Here is a 25220-nt window from a genome sequence, read left to right as displayed (position 1 = left end):
CTGTTACGATAGGCCAGGTGAAGGCTCAGAGGGACCACTAGACACCTTTCTCACCTGGTCATAACAGTGTCCTGGAAAAAGTAGGACGCTGTCATAAAAGTAGCAAATTATGTTTTCTTTTCCACTTTAAGTTGTATCATTTTATATCTCATGTTCCATTACTTGACTGTGTACCTCAGGCAAGATGACCAGATGCAAATTGGCCTAGAACACTACTGGTCTTGATTCATACTTGTGGAGAACTAAGATATTATGAATTGTTGAAATTTCCTGTAGCTTAATCTTAAGAAAACCTAAGCCATTGTATTTGACTCCCTCCAACACCAACATGCCTCTGGCTTTGTCTGCATGAAATCTTTTCAGCTGCTGCGTCAGGCAAGTCTGGAGGTGCAGAATGAAGCAGAAATTTGGTGTACTACTTGACCTTTAGCTAACCTTCCTCACCACGTTGAGTTCCATTACCAGGATTGTTTTCTTTCACCTTTACAACACTGGCAATCTCCACGTTTACCTCTCTCCCCACAGCTGACAAAGCCTTAATCCAGGCTTTCACTACTTGAGGGTTGACATCTCCAACACTCTCCCAGTCAGCATCCTCCCTCCACAAATTGTAATTTATTTACAATGCCATGACCCATGTCCTCATCTGCTCAAAGTGCAACATTCCCATCATCTCTTCCTTACTGGGCTTCTTTGGCTAATGTGCCCCAGTGATATGATTTCAACATTCCTATTTGGCCTTGCCTTTGTGATCATCTTCAGCCATATATCCCAATATACACCCACTGTTCTGTTGTTTTTGTTATTTTCTGCTTTTTCTAGTCCATCATCAGAGGCCACCTTTTCTGCCCAGTAGGCCCCTCGCTATATCCTTTCACCTTGCTTCTTTATCCCACCATTTTCTGGTGGGCAAAGCTATGTGTTGGAGGGTTTCTGAAGATGTTTCACTTCATAAGCACAAAAGATTGAGGAAATTGGGGCTTAGTGTAAAAAAATGGGCAGACATTATTTATGCCCAATTTTCCTTATCTGTTTGTGGCCAAAAATTGGTATTAAACTGTAATTATATTGTTCTGAGTCATAATTCCATGAAAGTGTGAGTGTGGATAAATAGAAACATAAAGAAGGCCATCAACAATTTGGAGTTTAAAAATAGATGAGTGAGTGCAAGAGTAGAAAAGTAATTATAAATTTGTACAGAACATTGCTTAGGCCAAAGTTAGAAGACTGTGTGCAGTTTTGGGAGTCCCATTATGGAAAAGGCTTTAAAGCCATAGATTCACCACAATGGGAAACTATTACTCTGAGGAGAAACTTGAGATAGTGGGACTATTTCCATTGGAGCAATGATGGTTAATTGAGGTTTTTAAAATGATGAAGTGTTTTGATCATTGTGAATTGTGAATGAATACGGAAAGAATGCTTCCTGTGGTTGGGGAGTCATTCCCAAGGGGGTAAGGAGAAATTTTGTTGGAGAATGTAATTCTTTGCCACAAGGAGTGGTTGAGACAGAAAACATTGCATCTATTAAGCAAAAATTTGATAAATATTTGAGGCAGAGGAAGATACAGGATAAAGTGTGCACGTATGAGACTGCCAAATAGCAGATCTTTTTACTATACAGTGGCATGTTTGCCACTTTCCCAAGTAATACATTATTAAATGTAAATTTAGCACCTTGTCACAACCCTATATGTTTTTCAATCAATAGATTACATATGAAATGAGGTCAGTTTCTACATAGCAAGGTGCAACGAACAGCAAATGAATGACCATATCATTTGTTTTTGGTGAAGGAATGCAGGTGACCAGGGCAGAAAAGAGAATTCTTTGCCCTTCATAGCTCCATGGGATCTTTTGTCACTTGAACAGACAAGCAGGGCCTTGTTTTGACATATCGGGCTGGATTTTAGTTTCAAAACACCAAACAGCCACCGTGATCCCAAGTGCAGTGGCTTATTTAAATAGTCGGGGTGGGTTGCCCCCCAATCTCGTTGAGGGGGTGGGCTGTCTGTCCCCGGCAATGGCCTCAGCTGCCTGTGCGCAGGCGCTGATGCCATTTTTAAAGGGCCGTTAGCCCTACCAGCTTATTTAAATATTTAAAATCAATTGAATGAAATTAAATAAATACATTTCTTTTGCCCCTCTCGCACCCCCAAAACAATTAAATTAATTATTTGCACTTCCCCCCAAAACACTTACCTTTACCATCTGACCTACCCCCACAAAATGCACAAACTTTAAATTACAACCCTTTCCACCATCCCCTACACCCATGACCAATTTAATCCCGTCCCCTTTCCTTGTGCACTGAGAAACTTAACTCCTCCCCACTCCACACCAATGCTGCGCCTTGTTTCCCTGGACAGGGATCTGAAGGCTTGGGAGTGCCAGCGGGCCATCAAGAGGAGGCGTAAGTATATTTAAATTAATTAAATTAATTGATTTAAATATTCAAATTATGGTCCCGTCGTCCAGTGGCGGGGAGGCTGCCATGGTGCCTCGCTGCCGTTGGGAGGATCGGGCCATGCCCTGCTGATGTTGCGGTCCTTGGCGGGCCTCATCCGGGGCCATCTGCAGGCCCACGTGCCACGGATCCTGACATTGAGGGCTCCTTAAAATCCAGCCCATCATATGAAATGTGGCACCTTTGATACTGCAACACTTTCTCAGTACATACTGTTCTCATATGCCTTCAGCCCCTTTTTCTTTATCCATCTATCCCATCTAATCTTGAATGGTGACAGAAGATGGGAAAATTCCGGCCTTTTTTTTCTGGATGGCGGGACAGTTTTCTGCTCCCAAATCCGATCACTGCAACAGCAGGAACACGGGTACAATGGCCAGAATTTTACGCCCCCACCCCACAGAAATGGGCTGTTGGCAGGAGGGTCGTAAAATTAAGTGGGAGGCGGGATGTGTGCCGTTCTCAACATATTCCTGCTCCTGCTGCAATTTTGCATGGTGAGAAATGGCCTGCCCTCCCCAGGCCAATCAAGGCTTTTAAGTCGCAAATTAACTGCCACTTAAGGGCCTCCTCCCGCTGCTGCTGGTATTTTGCCACTGCCCCCACTGCACTACATTCCACTGCACAAACTGACTCCCCCTCTTGCCAGGGCCCAGCCAACTCTTCCCAGTGAGGCCCCAGACACTTGCCTTGTTTCCAAGCCGGTGTCCCTCCTGCTGCTGTGACTGGTTGCAGTCCCAGCAGTGGCCACCGCTCCCGGCCTGCTGATTGGCTGGTAGCTCTTGGAGCCCAGAGAGGTGGAAGTCCCACCCAAGGCCAATGAAGGGCCTGTGGCACATAGAATCCTGGTGTGGCCCCGAGGCCCGGCAGAGGTGGGCTCACCCCTGACGGGCCTCTCGCCCAACGTAAAATTCTGGCCAATCTTCCAAGAGGCGTCCAATTAAGAGGGCGCCTCCGGAAGCGCAGCGGGTGGGTTGAGGAGGCGGGAGTGCGATTCAGGGCACGTGATTACAAGGGCAGCCTTCACTGTATCTACAATGAGAGTGTTGCCGAGGTGAATGGGATAAGAGAGGGCAGGATGAAATGCAGGCATGAAACGGTTGGAGGAAATGGCAGCCACCTCTTCACCACCAGCACTATCCATGACATCAGTCTCTGGGACATAATCATGCAATTGCAAACTTCTGCCTGCAGACGACCTCAGCCTTGCTGATTTGCACTTTAATGCAGATTGCATATTATTTTCATGGTGCTCCGACCTCCTGTTGTGCACTCACCTCCTGTGAGGTGACAAGCTGCAGTCACTGCAGGGTCCCCGTGTGCCGCTGGTCAAATTCCATTGCCATCAGAAAATGCCTGCTAATTGCTTCATTAACAACCTGTCAGCTGGGTTGTTGTCAGTGCAGTAACTGCCTCCTGGGGGAGGAGGTGGGAAGATGTTGCATTGGCATTCCTGTCTGACGTAATTTTTTATAATTTTCCTCATTGTGCACCATGCCCACCGAATTTTACCAGCGGCACACGGGGACCCTGCAGTGACTGCAGCTTGTCACCTCACAGGAGGTGAGTGCACAACAGGAGGTCGGAGCACCATGAAAATAATATGCAATCTGCTTTTCCTGTGCTGGGAGGAAGGAGCAGTACCACAGGACATGGGCGATGCCAATATCATCACCCTCTATAAAAACAAAGGTGACTGTGTTGACTGCAACAACTACTGTGGAATCTCCCTGCTCAGCATAGTGGGGAAAGTCTTTGATCGAGTCACTTTAAACAGGCTCTAGAAGCTGGCCAAGCATGTCTACCCTGAGGCACAGTGTGGCTTTCGAGCAGAGAGATCGACCATTGACATGCTGTTCTCCCTTCGTCAGCTACAGGAGAAATGCCGCGAACAACTGATGCCCCTCTACATTGCTTTCATTGATCTCACCAAAGCCCTTGACCCCATCAGCAGACGTGGTCTCTTCAGACTACTAGAAAAGATCGGATGTCCACCAAAGCTACGAAGTATCATCACCTCATTCCATGACAATATGAAAGGCAAAATTCAGCACAGTGGCACCTCCTCAGACTCCTTTCCTATCCTGAGCGGCGTGAAACAGGGCTGTGTTCTCGCACCCACACTGTTTGGGATCTTCTTCTCCCTGCTGCTCTCACATGCGTTCAAGTCTTCAGAAGAAGGAATTTTCCTCCACACAAGATCAGGTGGCAGGTTGTTCAACCTTGCCCGTCTAAGAGCGAAGACCAAAGTACGGAAAGTCCTCATCAGGGAACTCCTCTTTGCTGACAATGCTGCATTAACATCTCACACTGAAGAGTGTCTGCAGAGACTCATCGACAGGTTTGCGGCTGCCTGCAACGAAGTTGGCCTAACCATCAGCCTGAAGAAAATGAACATCATGGGACAGGACGTCAGAAATGCTCCATCCATCAATATCGGCAACCACGCTCTGGAAGTGGTTCAAGAGTTCACCTACCTCGGCTCAACTATCACCAGTAACCTGTCTCTCGATGCAGAAATCAACAAGCACATGGGAAAGGCTTCCACTGCTATGTCCAGACTGGCCAAGAGAGTGTGGGAAAATGGCGCATTGACACGGAACACAAAAGTCCGAGTGTATCAAGCCTGTGTCCTCAGTACCTTGCTCTATGGCAGCGAGGCCTGGACAACGTATGTCAGCCAAGAGCGACGTCTCAATTCATTCCATCTTCGCTGCCTTCGGAGAATCCTTGGCATCAGGTGGCAGGACCGTATCTCCAACACAGAAGTCCTCGAGGCAGCCAACATCCCCAGCTTATACACCCTACTGAGTCAGCGGCGCTTGAGATGGCTTGGCCATGTGAGCCGCATGGAAGATGGAAGGATCCCCAAGGACACATTGTACAGCGAGCTCGCCACTGGTATCAGACCCACCGGCCGTCCATGTCTCCACTTTAAAGACATCTGCAAACGCGACATGAAGTCCTGTGACATTGATCACAAGTCGTGGGAGTCTGTTGCCAGTGATCGCCAGAGCTGGCGGGCAGCCATAAAGGCGGGGCTAAAGTGTGGCGAGTCGAAGAGACTTAGCAGTTGGCAGGAAAAAAGACAGAAGCGCAAGGGGAGAGCCAACTGCGTAATAGCCCTGACAACCAATTTTATCTGCAGCTCCTGTGGAAGAGTCTGTCACTCTCGAATTGCCCTTTATAGCCACTCCAGGCGCTGCTTCCCAAACCACTGACCACCTCCAGGCGCGTATCCATTGTCTCTCGAGACAAGGAGGCTAAAGAAGAAGCACCATACCCACCCTCCACCCTCCCACCACCACCACCAGCTCCAAACCTCCCTCCAAGGGCCTGGTAAAATTATCCTCCCCAGAGTTTCTGCTGCAGTCATTAACCCTGGAAGTGAGTTCGACACCTTCATAACCCTATGCAAAGCTGTTTCTCCTGATAATAGTACACATTTTGAGGCAATATAGACAGTTTCTGTTATTTATATTAATGCAAATCATGAAATATAATTCAAGAAAGCAGACATCAAGATGAAATTGTGGCAAGTGGTGTGAGACCACTTGGAAACCCTTTTAAGCATAATTTTTTTGAACATTTTTGATGTTCGCCAAGGCAGAACTGTCTTTTTGCTTTTGCTAATATAAAATATCTGACCTGCTTTTGTGTACTACTGAGTGGAATTCTGCTTTTCCTGGTCAGAGAAGTCAGAATTTAGAGCTGGCAGTAAAATTCCACACTTCTGGTTCCACATTTCTTTGAGCAGTTACTGATCAAACTCATAACAGCCTTAGTAAATACATCTTTTCATAAATTGATAGTGCCAGTTGAAATCTACTAGCTTAGCATTCATGTGATTTTTACAGTCCATTTAATGTTATATAAATGATTTATTTTGTACAGTCACAGATCAAGTGCTAAATATAAAACCAGTCATTATTATGGCATGCTAACTAATGATTGTCTCCTATGAAAATGCTTTCAACTCATTTGATAGGTTACTATCAATTCAATCCTGCAAGTGTTAACATTTTTACTGGGACTTAATATTAGATAGGAAGTTAGTGAGGTGATTAGCCATTTGTTATGAAATATATCCTGTATACAATAGAAAACACTAATTTGCCTATTTGTCATCAACCATTATGTCGTATATGTATTCGCTAACATTTACAGCATGGAAGTGGGTTATTTGCAATCTTGGGTGGAATCTTCCCAGGCAATGGGCGGAGGGTTTGGGTGCACGCAGGGAGTTAAATCCTTTAAAAGTGACGTTAGGTTAGAAATCATCCCTCCCTCTTCTGAGTTTTACTGGGGCAGGATTGAAGATGAGCGGGGAACCCCCAGTGCAGCTGTCAGGTAAAGTAATTACAATAATCAAATAGCTCATTAAGCACTGTTTTAAGCCTTAATTCTGGATTTAACAGCCAGAGCACCTGTTTCCCAACCTATCAGCCACTTGCCAGGGTCGAGATGAATGCACCGCTGTGGCCATTGAGAGACTGCTATTCAAAACACTTCTCTCAGAGAGTGCTATCACTGCTTGACAGGTGATTGCCAACTTGCTGGAAGTCAGTTCACATGTCTAGCTCTTCACTCACCTTCAGCTGCAATTCCCTGCTGCCAGCCTTCACCACAGCATGGGAGCAGCTTATGCAGATCCACCTTGCACCTCTAATGAGGAACAAGAAGTGAAGCAACATCAACACCAACAACCAGCAGCAGCACCAGCCGCATTCTCTGCAGCCGTATGCCCCAGTGAAGCGTGCTTACCTTGAAGGAAGAGAAATCTCTCAGCAGAAATTCTACAATGAAACACAAGCTGTGTTAATTGCCTAAGGAGAAAAAGAAACCCTTTTGAAGAGATCATTTGTATTGCTGGAGGTAGCAAAATTCCTTTTCTTTACTTCCAATCCAAGAAGTCTTTGCTTCAAGCTTGACTCTCTCTTGGCCGATTGTCTTTATGGAATTGGCAGTAAAGTTTTGGCTTAAAGACTGCCAATTTTAAAATCCAAATATAGACCTGTCGTTATACTACAATGTTGAAAGAACTGTGTGATACCTGCTGCAGCCAAAGTGCTGTCAAGTAAAGAATGTTCATCAAATTCGCATGGAGACGTCGACTGGCATCTGATTGTTCTAATCTGGACACCTTATCAACCAGGAACGTAACTCACAAAGACTTACAACCCAGTTATTTATTTATTCTTAAGAAACAGCTAATTTTTAAAACACCATCTTTAAAACCAATTAACCATTAGTTTTTGAATGTATCTGTGAGAATTGGGGAGTTAGAATAAATAAGGAGTTATAAGACATTAATTTATCTTAATAGTGTTTAAGATTTAGTTTATTAATAAATAGTTAATTTGTTGTTGTCTAAAGATACCTGGTTTGGTCTGTTTTATTCTGGGGGTTATGGTACAGGTAGATGCCAATGATACACCAAAATGGCACTTGCACCCACCTGCACTTGCAATTGGGGTGCTGCCCCACTGACACCACAAATTCAAACAGAAGTTAGTGTTGGCACTAGCCGGCGTGATCCTGGTGCAACTACTGAGATTGGAGCTTGTGGAACTTGGGACCATTATTTAGTATAATTCTCCAGTCTTAAAACCATGGGCAATCTAATGGGAGAATCAGCTACTTTCATTTGAAAAATGTTGCATTCCCCAAAACAGAAACTGGAAACAGTGCAGCAGACCAACCTAAACTATTAACTATTAAGGGATTTTCCTTTAGTCTGTGCCCCAGAGCTACAATGTAATGGTATATAATTAATGCACTTAACATGAGCTTATCAAATGGAAATTTCTCCTCGCTGGAAACTCAAATAATACCGAAGTTGCATTTAATTGAACAGATGACAGAAAGTACCTTATGTACTCCATATCAGTTAACTTTGCTTTGTGTGCAATCTGTCTGGGTGTCTAACCATCAGTTTCTTGCCTGATATGTAGGAGTATCTGGCTTAAAGTTTTATGTAGAATAATTTCAAAATTAGTGTGAACAAAGGATGAAAGTAAATTACTATCAGTGCTTCAAAATGTGTGGAGCCATTAACATTTAATAAGTCCTGTATGTGACTAAGCACTCCAAGCTTCATGGAGAATTGAAACAAAGATAGTTTGAGGGTAAATAACATATACTTTAGAATTTTAACCCAATCAGATACTGCAATTCAGTTTGTGTTGTAGTATAACATCCCACTTGATTTGCAGAGGCTTTTCCTCTTATGTGCTAGGTCCACACGTCTGCCCATATCAACAGCATTTAATCTCATCACTCATATAATGCCAAGATATCAGAAATCAGTTTAACAATAAAAGCAGCTTCAATCAATAGGATGGGATGCATCTTACAAGCTCACCGCCGAGATCGGTGGCGAGCTTCAAAGATGGCGGTGCGCACGCAAGGGTTTTACTCTGAGCAGCCATCGTGATATTAAATGTGGCGGCTCATTTACATGGCCGAGGCAGGTGGTCCGTCCCCAATGACATGGAGGGAGTGGGCGGTCCATCCACGGCAATGGCGCCTGGTGCCACTGCTAATGAAAAGACATAAATAAATGTTTCTAGCTCCTCTCCCACCCCTCCAATAACCAGACAGCTCATTCCTTACCCTCTCCTTCCCAAAATACTTACCTTGTGTACCTGACCATCACCCACACCCCCCCCCCACAAAGTTCGCAAACTTTTATCTTTAACCCTTCCGACCATCCCCTACACCAATCATATTGGTTTGAACCCACTTGCCCCCTCCCACACTGAAATACTTATCTCCACCCCCCCTACCCACCAGTGTCCCACATTGGATCTCTGGATGGAGATCCGAAGGCGCGGGAGTCAAGGCAACCGACCACAATATTGGAGTGGGATGGCCGGCAGGAGCAGGTAAGTCATTAATTCATTTCTTTGCATTAATTACCATATTTAAATTCTGCTCCCGTCGCCGATTGGCGGGGGTCCACCACAAGGCCTCGCCGCTGCCGCCAATTTGGGGACAGGCCTTCCTGGCGTCAAGGCCCGTGGTGGGCCTCTCCCAGAGGCATTTTCCGGGCCTCCCTCCACAACCCCCAACTTTGGGGGTCGGTAAAATTCAGCCCAGTAAGTGTGCATGAATTATGAATCTTTATACAGACATGAAGTCCATTCAGCATCAACAAGCAAACTACTGGAACTAGCAGAACTTTGTAAACTTTATATCAACTGTAGGAAATCCTCAGAGCATCTTTTCTGTTTATTTCCCAATCTGTTTCCAGCTAAGTCAAAATGTCAGTATTAGATGATATGGGTTGCAGTAATTAGAGACTAGATTAACTTGATATCTAAATTGGAAGATCTATGAATTTTTAAAATCCTTTCACAGGATCTGGGTGTCGCTGGCAAAACCAGCATTTTTTGCCCATCCCTAATGGCTCTTGACAACTGAGTAACTTGCTAGGTCATTTCAGAGGGCAGTTAAGAGTCAACCACATTGCTGTGGGTCTGGAGTAACATGCAGGCCAAACCATGTAAGGACAACAGATTTCTTTCTTTAAAGGACATTAGTGAACCAGATGGGTTTTTATGACAATCGATGCTAGTTTCATGACACCATTACTGAGACTAGCTTTTATTTTTTATTTTATTTATTTAGAGATGCAGCACTGAAACAGGCCCTTCGGCTCACCGAGTCTGTGCCCGACCAACAACCACCCATTTATACTAATCTTACATTAATCCCATATTCCCTACCACATCCCCACCATTCTCCTACAACCGACCTACACTCGGGGCAATTTATAATGGCCAATTTACTTATCAACCTGCAAGTCTTTGGCTGTGGGAGGAAACCCACACGGTCACAGGGAGAGCTTGCAAACTCCGCACAGGCAGTACCCAGAACTGAACCCGGGTTGCTGGAGCTGTGATGCTGCGGTGCTAACCACTGCGCCACTGTGCTGCCCCAAATTCCATATTTTTATTAATAAATTAATTGAATTTAAATTCCACCAGCTGCCGTGATAGGATTTGTTCCCTTGTGAATGGACACAGGAAAACTCAAATTACATAAGCCTAGTTACATAGCCATTATTAGGATACATTAAAAGGCTGATAGTAAATGGAAAATGTATAGGAAACAATAGGAGGGAGTCCAGAGAATAAAGGCAGGAAAATTTTGGATGAACTGAAGGTTACAGAGCATGAAGGATGAGAAACCAGTCAGGAAAGCATCGAAGTAGTTGAGTCTAGAGGTGACAAAGGCATGGTTGAAAGTTTCAGCAGCTGGCAGGCTGAAGAAGGGAGAGGTGAGGAATGCTATGGAGGTGGGAGTAGGTTGTCTTCATGATGGAAAGGATATGGCATTACAAACAGTCTGGTTCAACCTGGGAAACTGGTTGAGGAGGTGGATGGAATCCACGGCAAGTTTCTGGAGTTTGTGGTGGGGTCGAAGACGAAGACAACGGCTTTCATCATCCTAATCTTCAACTGGTGGAAGTTGCTGCTCATCCAAGACTGGATCTCAGACAGGCAGTCTGGCAGCACAGAGGCACTGCAGTGGTTACATAGAATTACATTTAATCCACAGCATAGGAGCAGGCTATTTGGCCCAACTGGACTGTGCCAGTATTTACATTCTACACATGCCTCTTCGCACTCTAATTACCACTTCCCACCCTGGCCCCTCCCCATATCCCTCTACTCCTTTCTCCCTCATGTACACACCAAACTTCCTATTAAATGCATCAATGCCATCTGCTTCAAAATTATGAGGGGTAGAGTAAATAGAGAGAAACTATTTCCATTGGCGGAAGGGTCGAAAACCAGAGAACAAGGATTTAAGGTAAAAGCAAAATACTGCAGATGCTGGAAATCTGGAATAAAAGCAAGAAATGCTGGAAATACTCAGCAGGTCTGGCAGCATCTGTGGAGAGAGATGCAGAGTTAAAGTTTCAGGTCAGAGACCCTTCTTCAGAACTCAGAAAGATTTAAGGTGATTGGCAAAAGAACAAAAACTGATATGAGGAATACCGTTTACACACAGCGAGTGGTTAGGATCTGGAATGCATTGCCTGAAAGAGTGGTGGAGACAGATTCAATTGTGGTTTTCAAAAAGGAATTGGATAAACCTGAGGGAAAGGATTTGCAGGGCTAGGGGGAAAGGTTCAGGGGATAGGGGATGTGGGACTAGCTAAATTGCTCTTGTAGGATACCGGCATGGGCTCAATGGCTGAATGCTGTAACTATTCAGTGATTCTATTTGATAATCTCTCCATGTGGCAGAAAGTTTCACATTCTCACCATTCTCCGAATAAAGGAATTCATCTTAAATTCTTTATTTGACATGTATGGTGAGAGACACAACACAGCCGTACAGCCATGTGTTATCAGTGTACATTTGGAAGCGGATCTCATATCGTCAGATGATGTCACCAAGGATATAGCTGAGGAAGAGGAGGGGGCCAAGGATAAATCTTTCAGAGACTCCAGAGGTAGTGGTGTGGTGGCAGGAATAGAAGCCATTATGGAAATGTTTTGACTATGATTGGACAGCTAAGAATAAAACCAAGTGAGTAAATATAAGGGGCCAGATTTCACAGTCAGCAGCACAGTGACGGTGATCGCCACTGACCTGGAATCAAACTATGAACTGCCAAACTGCGATCCCCATGGCAAGAATTTCAACTTGAAGAAGGGAGGATTCCCTCCCAGCATTGGCCTCAGCGAGGCTCAGCAGTGCTGTGTAGCTCAGGCAAAAACGGCAGGCTATTGTGGGCAGGGCTTCCAGTCACTGCACCACAAAATCTGTATAAACCAATCTGCTTCAGTGAAAAGGCATTTGAACAAATGATTTCATCAGACTTATTTGACATGAATTATTTTACAAAATTAAAAATGTAAACATTTTTAAAAAGTGTGATAATTTCAATTAAAAACATGTTTATTCATATTTTGAGGAAGGCAGATAAATCATTTTAAATGGTGATATACATTGAAACATTTGAAAAGTGTGATAAAAAGTAACATCTATGGCTGGAATTTTACATTGGGCAGGAGGCCCTGCCTACCGACCAAAAGGTCGAGGGCGAGCCTGCCTCCTCTGGGCCTGGGGAGCCACACTGGGATTTTATGCTCCCCAGCCCTTTAATTGGCCTTGGACGGGACTTCCACCTATCTGAGGCAGGAAGTCCCACCTAATGGAGCTGCTGGCCAATCAGCAGGCCAGAAGCTCTCAGTCCCAGCAGCACCACCGGGAGCTGGGTGACTACTCCAATGTCTGATAATGGTGAAGGTGTATTGTTACGATCAACCACTCCTGTCAAAGCTCCCAATCAAAATATACGATTCTGATTGTGGTGGGAGAGACGCACTGATAATTCAATCCCATTGCTCCACAGATCACCTAACATATCATTTAAAACTTTTCAAATTAAAGAAAGACCAGCCAAATTGTACCATCGAATGAGGCTAACCAACCCAGGTTATCAACATCAATAAATTAACTCTTTAATTAGAAGAACTAAATTTTTAAACACTATGAAGATATAAACAACATTTAAATAGAAAAAATTTAGAGTCCTTGCAAATTTACAGTCCAGGATGTTTCTTGAAGTCCTCACAGGATATTACTCCTTCTCCAGAGAATTGCAACAATTAATGACTTGCATACACTTTCAACAGAATCAATCTGACTTTAGAGTTTTTGAGGGATAAAAGATTGTCCCAGTCTAATTTCCCTTTCTTCAATTTAAATTACCAGAGATCTCTGTTTTGACTTGATGTTTTTAGAATTTTAAGAGATAATAATTAAACAGACTAAAACCTTATTCCTTCAGTTTAAATGGTTGAGAGCTCTTTTTCAGGTGACTGAACACCACAGCTGTCTGTGTCTTCCGTGTCTGTGTGTCTGTGTGTCTGTCTTCTGTTAGCACAAACTGTCTCCACTAAAAGCCAGTTCAAAACTGAATTGTAACAAATGTATCGCATCAGGCTCACTCCCAGTGGCTATATCTATGGCAACGAGAATGCACCCTTTGAATCGCAGTCTCCAAATGGCTGTTTCTAAGGCAACGAAAATGCATTTTCCTATAACTCCTAAGGCTTGCCAGCTCTTAAAGCAATACTGATCCTTTGCAAGCCTTTAAGGCAAACTGCATATTCCGAAAAAAACGATAGGACCATAACAGTATGCATTGCCGTTATTGGCACCGCAAAATCTGCACCATTATTTATGTTAATAACACTGCATATGGACAATAATACCATCATGTTTATTTTTGCAATTCAAGAAAGTCATTTTAACTTGGACAAAAATTATATATTAAAGATATTTCTGCAATTCATTGTAAGTGTTTTAAATTCTTCAATGTTATTAATACACTTTCTACGAAATTCTTGGTAATGTTACTCTTACTGAAGTTACAGTTTTGATTTAAAGTCACTGATACTATAGAGAAATCACATTTTAGTAGATTGCACTAGCAGAGCTAAAGAAATTTGAGGTGAATGTGCTGCCGATATATAAAAACTACAAAGGCAGTGTAGAAAGGAATTCTACTTGCAAAGGAGCAGGCATAAAAAATAGAGTATACACATACTTTACACTGTTACTGTCGTTAAGTTACTGTATTTACTTTATGACAAAAAACCTGGAGTAACTGGCAAGATTTGAATGGTCATTCAGAAACCAATTTGCCTAATAAATGGTGTGGATTTGTTCTGATGCTGTTTAACTGATAGGAGCACCAGTTGTGACAAGTTTATAATAAGCCCCCTTAATAGCCATTAGTTCCTCATGAGATCCCTGCTCAATAATGACTCCTCGAGACATGACAGCGATGATATCGGAGTTCTGAATGGTCGACAGCCGATGTGCAATCACAATGCAGGTCCTTCCTTGTCTTGCTTCATCTAAAGCAGCTTGGACAATCTAAATTCAAGAGAATGCATTACATTTTTATCAAACAATGTCAGACAATAAGTAATACACTTGAAATACTGACAGACTGGGCTGAATTTTACCGGCCCCTCGACGCCATGGGTGGCGAATGACCCACGCGATTTTACCGACTCTGAACGCAGCTTATGTGCCTTCGGAACTCCAGACGGAAAACAATTTTCATTGGCTGTGGTGATGGTGGGAAGGGGTTGAAGGTCAAAGAGTGCAAAGTTTAGGATTTAATGTTCGGGACTGTCAAGAATGGTTTTTGTTGGGGATAGGGAAATAAATTTATTGTGTGATCATTGGGGAGGTGGAAGTGGTGCTTTGATGTAAAATTTACTGTTCTTATTAAAAGTTAAAGTCCTGGTCCCTTTAAAAATTAAAATCTCTGCTAAGGGCTTAAAGCCCTTTAAAAAATGGCGCCGGCACCTATGCAGTGGTGCCGGATGCGGTTGTTGGGGACGTGGTGGCTGCCCTCTACGTATCATCAGGGGCAGCTGCTGCGTTCCCACTATTTAAATGAGTCCCCACGTGTGATATTGCGGGGGATCCTCAGCGGCGTTGGAAGGCCGCCGAGTTGAAAGCGCGCTGCTGAGGAGTGTGGCGCATGAATAAAATTCAGGCCATTGAGTGGAGGACATGAGGAGGTTGCAGACCAATATTGATAGGTTGAGTGAGTGGGTAAAAATCTGGCAGATGGAGTATAATGTGGGAAAATGTGAACTTGTTCACTTTGTCAGGAAAAATAAGGAAGCAGAGTATTACTTAAACGGAGAATGACTGCAGAATTCCGAGGTGCAGAGGGATCTAGGTGTTCCAGTGCATGAGTCACAAAAAGTTAGTAGCAGGTACAGCAAGTAATAAAGAAGGCTAATGGAATACTATCCTCTATTACGAGAGGAATTGAAAATAAAAGCAAGGATGTTATGCTTCAGTTATACAGGGCATTCTGAGGAAAGGTTAGACAGACTGGGCTTGTTTTCACTGGAGTTTAGAAGAGTGAGGGGTGACTTGATTGAAGTATATAAGATCCTGAATGGTCTTGACAAGGTGGATGTGGAAAGGATGTTTCCTCTTGTGGGTGAGTCCAGAATTAGGGGGCACTGTTTTAAAATTAGGGGTCGCCCTTTTAGGACAGAGATGAGGAGAAATATTTTCTCTCAGAGGGTTGTGCGACTTTGGAATTCTCTGCCTCAGAAGGTGGTGGAGGCGGTGTCATTGAATATTTTTAAGGCGGAGGTAGATAGATTCTTGTCAGTCAAGGGAATCAAAGATCATCGGGGGTAGATGGGAGTATGGAATTCGAGTCAGAAACACATCAGCCATGATCTTATTGAATGGTGGAGCAGGCTCGAGGGGCCAAATGGCGTACTTCTGCTCCTAATTCATATGGTCGTATGGTCGTAGGCGTTGACTGTGGCAGGTGGTGGAATACATATCACCATCAGTGTCATCATGCCATTTTGTTGGTTGGTCATAACATACTTTGTTTTCACCTAGTGGCCAGCTCACATGTTGGATCACTGACTTCCTCTATGCGCCAGTTGGCAAAGGCTGAATTTGTGATGTCTCGAATAGCAAACATTTTTGGGGATGAAATCATAGGTAGGCCATGCGTACACATAGGTTCCAAGAGAAGTTCTGAGCTCAATCAACAGAGACCAGAAAATACTGGCAAGCAAGATAGAGGTCTTGGAGAAAGAAATGCATTTGTACAGGGAAAGTTATTAAAGGCAATGTTAAAGATTGATCTTAATGGACATGTGTAACAATTTTTTTGTAAGGTTTTTAAAAAATTATTTTATTCAAAATTTAATTTTGGAGGTAAATGCAACATGGTATCAAAACAACCTCATGAACCCTCTCAGTTACCTCATCAAAAATCTCATGCAAATTAGTTAAACATGATTTGCCCATAACAAATCCATGCTGGCTTTCCTTAATTAATCCACATTTGCCACAAATTATTGGGCTGGATTTTACAAGCTCACCGTGGCAGTCCACCCATGCAGACCAGATGCGGTAGAGCCGCCGTGATATTCAACGCGACGGCTCATTTAAATGGACAGGGCGGACTGCCCCCCCACCCGATGATTGGGTGGGGGCAGACAGGGTCCGTCTCTGGCAACGGCAGGTGCTGACGCCATTTTTAAAGGGCTTCGAACCCTACATTACAATTGAAAGTTTTAAAGCGATAGTGCATTAAAATGTATTTTTAAAAATTAAATACATGTTTCTAGCCCCTCTCCCACCCCCCAATAACTATACACTCTTTCCTTGCCCTCTTACCCCACAAAATATTTACCTTGTGTTCCTGACCTTCTCCCCCCCCCTAAAGTTCACAAACTTTTAACTTCACCCCTTCCCATCATCCCCTACACCACTCAGATTAGTTTGACCCTGCTCCCCCTACTCCCACACTGAAATACTTACCTGTTCCCCCCTCCCCACCAGTGTCCCGCATCGGAACTCTGAATGGGTATCTGAAGGCACGGGAGTGCTGGCCACTGGCAGCAATATCACCCTGGAACGGACAGCAGGAGGGGATAAGTCATTAATTCATTTATTTTAATAGATTTGCCTATGTAAATTTTGGTCCCATTGCTGAGTTGCGGGGGTGCCACCACAAGGCCTCCTGGAGGTAATTTCCGGCTCCCCCCACCCGCCGCCACGACCCCCGACATTGGGAGGGGCTGTAAAATACAGCCCATTGTTTCTAAAAGCTTTCCCACCAGTCATAACAATATTTTCATTATTAGTACCTTTTCACTCTCTGTATCGAGTGCAGATGTTGCTTCATCCAGTAAAAGAATTTTTGGATCCCGGACGATTGCTCGAGCTATAGCAATACGTTGTTTCTGTCCACGAGATAACTGAGAACCTTGGGCACCCACATTAGTATCATATTTCTGAATGAAAAAGTACAAAAATACACATAAAGAAACCTATTTGAATGAGGCAACTTTTAGGAGTTTTAGCATTTTATATCAGATGTGAACATTTAAAACTATTCCAGAATATGGCATTATAATATTACAGAAAATAAAAAATTCAGTATCTTGGTCAACTCAATATTTGAAAAGTCATTGATTATGATTGTTTCATGATTCTTTGTGGTTGAATCCAATCCAGCCCTCACCTGATGCCCACGCATACAAACTTTGAGGATGGAATCACTGGATAACAATCAGAAGCAAGAACTCTGGATGATTTTCCCCTTCCTAGTTTAGGAAACTGAGGTCTATTGCAATTCCCCTTGATATCATCCCAGCTGAGGTCAGCTAGCTCAACACATGCTAGGAATTGAATATCCAACTTTCTTACTGGATGGCTTAGTTTAATGCTGACTTTATCAACTGAGCCATCAAAGAAACTTGCAGCTATTATACAATTCTGGTGATTTCATATTACATGATAACTAATGGCCAGAGCATGTTATACGGTAAAAATAAATTCCAATTCTAAATCTAGAATATAACAAACCAAACCTTTGGTAATGACATCACAAAGTCATGGAGCTGAGCCTTCTTTGAAGCTGCAATGACTTCATCCATATTGACTTGACGGCTGTTGTCACCATATTTAATATTTTCTGCAATGCTGCAGGCAAAAAGCACAGGCTCCTGGGACACTATTCCAATTTTTGATCTTAAGAAGACAGTATTTACAGTCTCTGTGTTACGGCCATCAATTAACTGAAATTAATGGAACAGGACAAAAGGACCAATTTAAGAAAAGGCTATTGTTAAAGTAAACTGTTTATAAACAGACACAACAGAGTGGAATAGAATTTATGCTCTCACCACTTTCCCCTGATTAGGATCATAAAATCGCTCAAGCAGTTGCACACTAGTGCTTTTTCCACATCCACTACTGCCAACAAAAGCAAGTGTTTGCCCAGGCCTGACTGAAATTGTAAGGCCATTGAGAACTTGGAAGTCCGGCCGAGAAGGATACGTAAATTTGCAGTCAATGAAGTTAATTTCTCCTTTAAAGTTGTTCTGTTAAAAAAAGGTATAATTTTAGATGCAGTCATTGAAAATAAGGTGCCGGAAAATGTAACAGTATTATGATCAGTGTGGATAGTCAATCCATTCTTTATCATATGTAAATATATTTCTTAGGGGAAAATCATGTTTAACTAACTTGCTGGTGTTTTTTGAGGAGGTAACAGAGAAGGTTGATGAGGGCAATGCTGTTGATGTGGTATACATGGACTTTCAAAAGGCATTTGATACAATGCCACACAACAGACTTGTGAGCACTAAAATAAAAGCAAAATACTGCACAACAGACTTGTGAGCAAACTTGTAGCTCATAGAATGAAAGGGACGGTAGCAACATGGATATGAAATTGGCTGAGCGACAGGAAACAAAGAGTGGTTAACGGATGTTTTTCGGGCTAGAGGAAGTTATGAGTGGAGTTCCCCAGGGATCAGTGTTGGGACCCTTGCTTTTCCTGATATATATTAATGATCTAGACCTTGGTGTACAGGGCACAATTTCAAAGCCTGCAGATGATACGAAACTTGGAAGCATTGTGAACTGTGAGGAGGATAGTGTGGAACTTAAGAGGACATAGACAAGTTAGTGGAATGGGCAGACAGGTGGCAGATGAAGTTCAATGCAGAGAAATGTGAAGTGATTCATTTTGGTAAGAAGAACATGGAGAGACAATATAGAATAAAGGGTACAATTTTGCAGGAGCAGAGGGACCTAGGTGTATATGTACATAAGTCATTGAAGGTGGCAGGACTGGTTGAGAGAGTGGTTAATGAAGCATACAATATCTTGGGCTTTATTAAAAGGGGCATAGAGTACAAGAGCAAGGAAGTTATGTTGACGTTGTAAAAGACATTAGTTCAGCCTCAGCTGGAGTATTGTGTCCAATTCTGGGCGCCGCACTTGAGGAAAGACATGAAGGCACTGGAGAGAGTGCAGAAAAGATTTACGAGAATGGTTCCAGGGATGAGGAATTTCAGTTTTGAAGATAGATTGGAGAAGTTAGGACTGTTTTCCTTGGAGAAGAGAAGAGAAGGCTGAGAGATAATCCGATAGAGGTATTCAAAATCATGAGGGGTCTGGACAGAGTAAATAGAGAGAAACTTCCCACTCGTGAAAGGATTGAGAATGAGAGGGCACAGATTTAAAGTATTTGGTAAGAGAAGCAAAAGTGACATGAGGAAAAACTTTTTCACACAGCGAGTGGTTAAGGTCTGGAATGCGCTGCCTGAGAATGTGGTGAAGGCAGGTTCAATTGAAGCATTCAAAAGGGAATTAGACAGTTATATGAAAAGGAAGAATGTGCAGGGTTACAGGGAGAAGGCAGGGGAATGGAACTGAGGGAATTGTTCTTTCAGAGAGCCGGTGTGGTCATGATGGGCTGAATGGCCTCCTTCTGCACTGTAACAATTCTGTAATTCTGTGAAATCAGGCTCCCACAGTGTAATTGGGAATCTGATTTATAATTAACAGTTGTCCTGCTGGTTTCTCCAGACTCGGGGAAACCCGGCAGCAAAAAGATGAGAGCTGCCAGCTTCATAAGTACTTGTTATAGTACCCCTTCAGAACAGGAGAGCTCTCCATAGGACCCTAAAGGAAGCCTTTCGCCTCCCCTTTGCCAATCATGACCTCTCTCTAGTCCTGCCATGATTGGCAACTACCCACCTCCCAAGCTCACATATGCAGCTTGCCCCACAATTGGTGACCCCAAAACTCAAACTGAAGCCTGCAGCACGATTGCAGCCATCCCTCCTCGCCAACCGCCTATCTATAGTCAGCCCTGTGATTGCGATGCGATTGCTGGGGACCATCTAAAGCGTCCCAACTCAAGGCCTCCTGCCGCTGATTTTCCCACCCAGCAACCGGCCAACCTGTCAATTTAGCCTCCTGCTGATTGGGAAATGGAAGAAAAAGCTTATAATGAGGTCCTGCCATTAAATTCAGCAGAATCTCTGTCTCCCTGGCCTTGATGGGTTTCCCTGCACTACCGCTCTCCCCTGTACTCTGTCTGCATCTCTGTAAATATCAAGGCCATAACCTTCAAAGAAAATCAATTACCCGAATGCTAAAAGTACTTAACATATATCAATGCCACAATCTATTCAGAAGAACTGTATCTTCAACTGGTGGTCTTCAAAAGGTTTTTTTTATATATATAATAGTTTTTTTATATGTAATTGCGTGAGCCAAGGTGTTAGACTTGGCTCAGTGGTTTTGGATGTTTCACAGATTCCAGTGTTATGACTTTGACTAAACTGTAGTGGATATGGAGCAAGCTGTAAACTCCAACAGTAGAAATTATGAGAAATGGTAGCATAGTGGTAATGTTACTGGACTAGTCCAGAGGCCTGAATTAATGTTCTGTAGACATGAGTTCAAATCCCACCACGGAAGCTGGGGGAATTTAAATTCATTAAATAAATTCAAAAAGCTAATCTCAGTAGTGGGGACCATGAAACTACTGATTGTTGTAAAAATATATCTGGTTCAGTCATAGAAAATAGGAGTAGGCCATTCAGCCCTTAGAGCCTGCTCCACAATTCATTATCATCGTGGCTGATCATCCAACTCAGTAACCTGTTCCCGCTTTCGCCCCATACCCTTTGATCCCTTTAGACACAAGAGCTATATCTAACTCCTTCTTGAAAACATACAATGTTTTGGCCTCAACTGCTTTGTGTGGTAGCGAATTCCACAGGCTCATCACTCTCTGGGTGAAGAAATTTCTCCTTATCTCAGTCCTGAAAGGTTTACCCTGTATCCTTAGACTATGACCCCTGGTTCTGGACTCCTCCACCATCGGGAACATTCTTCCTGCATCTACCCTGTCAAGTCCTGTTAGAATTTTATAGGTTTCTATGAGATCCCCCCTCACTCTTCTGAACTTCAGCGAATATAATCCTAACCGACTCAATCTCTCTTCATATGTCAGTCCCGCCATCCCAGGAATCAGTCTGGTAAACCTTCGCTGCACTCCCTCTATAGCAAGAACATCCTTCCTCAGATAAGGAGACCAAAACTGCATACAATATTCCAGGTGTGGCCTCACCAAGGCCCTGTATAATTGCAGCAAGACATCCCTGCTCCTGTACTCGAATCTTCTTGCTATGAAGGCCAACATACCATTTGTCTTTTTTACCACCTGTTGGACCTGCATGCTTACCTTCAGTGACTGGTGTATGAGAACACCCAAGCCTCGTTGCATATTCCCCTCTCTCAGTTTTTAGCTGTTCAGCTAATAATCTGCCTTCCTAATTTTGATACCAAAGTGGATAACCTTACATTTATCCACATTATACTGCATCTTCCATGCATTTGCCCACTTACTCAACTTGTCCAAATCACCCTGAAGCCTCTCTGCATCCTCCTCACACCTCACCCTCCCACCCAGTTTTGTGTCATCTGCAAATTTGGAGATATTGCATTTAGTTCCCTCATCTAAATCATTAATATATATTGTGAATAGCTGGGGTCCTAGCACCGATCCCTGTGGTACCCCACTTGTCACTGTCTGCCATTCGGAAAAAGACTCATTTATCCCTACTCTGTTTCCTGTCTGCCAACCAATTTTCTATCCATCGCAATACACTACCCCCCAATCCCATGCGCTTTAATTTTACACACTAATCTCTTATGTGGGATTTTGTCGAAAGCCTTCTGAAACTCCAAATAAACTACATCCACTGGCTTCCCCTCATCAACTCTATTCGTTACATCCTTGAAGAATTCCAGTAGATTTGTCAAGCCTGATTTCCCTTTCGTAAATCCATGCTGACTCTATCTGATTCTACCACTGTTCTCCAAGTGCTGTGCTAAAAAATCTTTGATAATGGACTCTAGAATTTTCCCCACTACTGACATCAGGCTGACTGGTCTATAATTCCCTTCTTTCTCTCTACCTCCCTTTTTAAATAGTGGGGTTACATTAGCTACCCTCCAATCTGTAGGAATTGTTCCAGAGTCTATAGAATCTTGGAAGAAGACCACCAATGCATCCACTATTTTGAAGGTCACTTCCTTAAGTACTCTGGGCTGCAGACCATCAGGCCCTGGGGATTTATCGGCCTTCAATCCCATCAATTTCCCCAACACCATTTCTCTACTAATACTGATTTCCTTTCGTTCTTCTCTCTCACTAAACCCTGTGTTCCCCAACGTTTCTGGTATGATATTTGTGTCCTCCTTTGTGAAGACAGAATCAAAGTATGCATTTAGTTGGTCAGCCATTTCTTTGTTCCCCATAATAAATTCCCCTGTTTCTGACTGTAAGGGACCTACATTTGTCTTTACTAATCTTTTAGTAATAATGCACTGCAGGGAAGGAAATCTAAGGTCTAATGTACATATGACTGCAGACCCACAGCAATGTGGTTTTCTCTTTGCTCTGAAATGGCCTAGCCAGCCACTCAGTTGAATCAAACCGCTATGGGAAAGTCAAATAAGACCAAAATAGATGGACAACCTAGGCATCAGACATGGCAAAGGCACAACCAGCCCAGTCAACCTTGCAAAATCCTCCTCATTAACATCTGGGACGTTATGACAAAATTGGGAGAGCTGTCTCACAGACTAGCTAAGCAACAGCCTGACATAGTCATAGTCACTGAATTATACTTTATAGCCAATATCCCTGACTCCTCCATCACCATCCCTAGGTTTGTCCTGACCCACCAGCAGGACAAACTGAGCAGAGGTGGTGGCACACTGATATAGAGCTAGAGGGGAGTGGCCCTGGGAGTCCTCAACATTGACTTCGGACTCCATGAAGTCTCATGACATCAAGTCAAACATGGAGAAGGAAACCTCCTGCTGATTACCACCTACCTCCCCCCCAGCTGTACTCCTCCACATTGAAGATCACTTGGAAAAGGCACTATGGGTGGGAGTTCATGTTCATATGCAGCAAGACCTAGACAACATTCAGGCTTGGGCCAATAAGTGGCAAGTTACATTCGCACCACACAAGTGCCAGGCAATGACCATCTCCAATAAGAGAGAATCCACCCATCTCCCCTTGACATTCAATGGCATTACCATCGCTGAATCCCCCACTATCAACATCCTGGAGGTTACCATCAGAAACTGAACTGGACCAGCCATATAAGTATGGTGGCTACAAGAGAAGGTCAGAGGCCGGGAATTCTGTGGTGAGTAACTCACCTCCTGACTCCCCAAAGCCTGTCCACTATTTACAAGGCACAAGTCAGGAGTGTGTTGGAATACTCTCCACTTGCCTGGGTGAGTGCATCTCCAACAATACTCAAGAAGCTCAACACCATTCAGGACAAAGCAGCCCACTTGATTGACACCCCATTTACCACCTTTAACATTCACTCCCGCCACCACCAATGCACAGTGGCAACAGTGTGTACCATCTACAAAATGCACTGCAGCAATTTGCCAAGGCTCCTTTGACAGCATCTTCCAACCTGCAACCTCTACCACCTAGAAGGACAAGAGCAGCAGATGCATGGGATAAAACATAGGAATACACAGAGTTAAGCAATCCCACAACCAATGGATCAGATCAAGGCTCTGCAGTCTCACCACATCCAGTCATGAATGCTGGTGGGTAATTAAGAACTAATGGGAGGAGGAGTCTGCCTGAACACCCACATCCTGAATGATGATGGAGCCCAGCACATCAGAGCAAAAGACAAGACTGAAGTGCTTGAAACTATCTTCAGCCAGAATTGCCAAGTGGATTATCCATCTCGACCTCCTCCTGAGGTCCTCAGCAACACTGATGGCAATCTTCAGCCAAGTCAATTCACTCCACATGATATCAAGAAATGGCTGAGCACACTGGACACAGCAAAGGCTATGGGTCCCGACAACATCCTGGGAGTAGAGCTGAAGACTTGTGCTCCAGACCTAGCCACACCCCTAGCCAAGCTCTTCCAGTACAGCATCCTTCCGACAATGTGGAAAATTGTCCAGGTATATCCTGTCCACAAAAAGGAAAAATCCAATCCAGCAATTACCACCCCTTCAGACTACTCTCAATTGTTAGCAAAGTGTTGGAAGGTATCATCGACAGTGCTATCAAGTGACACATACTCCACAATAAACTGCCCACTGATGCTCAGTTTGGGTTCTGCCAGGGCCACTCGACTCCAGACCTCATTACAACCTTGTTCCAAACATAGACAAAAGAGCTGAAATCCAGAGGTGAGGTGAGAGTGACTTCTTGACATCAAGGCTGTATTTGACCAAGTGTGGCATCAAGGAGCCCTTGTAATATTGAAGCCAATGGGAATCAGGGGGGAAACTGTCCACTGGTTGGAGTCATATCTAGCACAAAGGAAGATGGTTGTGGTTGTTGGAGGCCAATCATCTCAGCCTCGGACACCACTTCAGGAGTTCCTCAGGCCTGTGTTCTAGGCCCAACCAACTTCAGCTGTTTTAATAAAGATCAATAAAGATCATCATCATTTATAATAAAGACCACCATCATAAGGTCAGAATTGAGGATGTTTGCTGATGATTGTTTAATTGTATGCAAGTGGTGGGCATTAACTGGGGATTCACTTGAGCCCCTATAAAAATACACAGATTAAAACTGTAGTTATTGGGTTAGGAGGCATATGCTTGTAATGTGTAACTGTAAATAAACATAAAGGGGTGTAAAGGTTTGCTCCAGTTCCATGCTTCACCAACTGGCTTTCTGGAATAGAACACTAACTACCTCCTCTGGACATTCAAAAACATTACCATTGCTAAATTCGCTGCCATCAATATCCTGGCACTTCCCATTGACCAAAAACTGAACTGGAGCAGTCACACAAATACTGTGGCTAAAAAAGCAGGTCAGAGGCTGTGAACTCTGTGG

The 25220-nt window shown here is 43.6% G+C and overlaps 1 protein-coding gene across 3 annotated transcripts in view; it reads right to left on the bottom strand.

Annotated features, from left to right (window-relative positions):
- Positions 1 to 12367: 12367 nt before the first annotated feature.
- LOC137371984 (bile salt export pump-like) overlaps positions 12368 to 25220 on the bottom strand; it is an 82162-nt gene continuing 69309 nt past the window's right edge. For all 3 annotated transcript variants that reach the window (XM_068035177.1, XM_068035178.1, XM_068035179.1), the window contains 4 exons: positions 18190 to 18387; positions 17875 to 18081; positions 17149 to 17295; positions 12368 to 14374 (listed from right to left, as the gene is read on the bottom strand). In XM_068035177.1, the coding sequence (XP_067891278.1) occupies positions 14174 to 14374; positions 17149 to 17295; positions 17875 to 18081; positions 18190 to 18387 (753 nt within the window). In that variant the 3' untranslated portion in view covers positions 12368 to 14173. The remainder of the gene's footprint in view (positions 14375 to 17148; positions 17296 to 17874; positions 18082 to 18189; positions 18388 to 25220) is intronic.

This window comes from Heterodontus francisci, chromosome 7, assembly GCF_036365525.1.
Source record: "Heterodontus francisci isolate sHetFra1 chromosome 7, sHetFra1.hap1, whole genome shotgun sequence".
Classification (NCBI taxonomy): domain Eukaryota; kingdom Metazoa; phylum Chordata; class Chondrichthyes; order Heterodontiformes; family Heterodontidae; genus Heterodontus; species Heterodontus francisci.
This window is presented reverse-complemented; position numbering and strand designations above follow the sequence as displayed.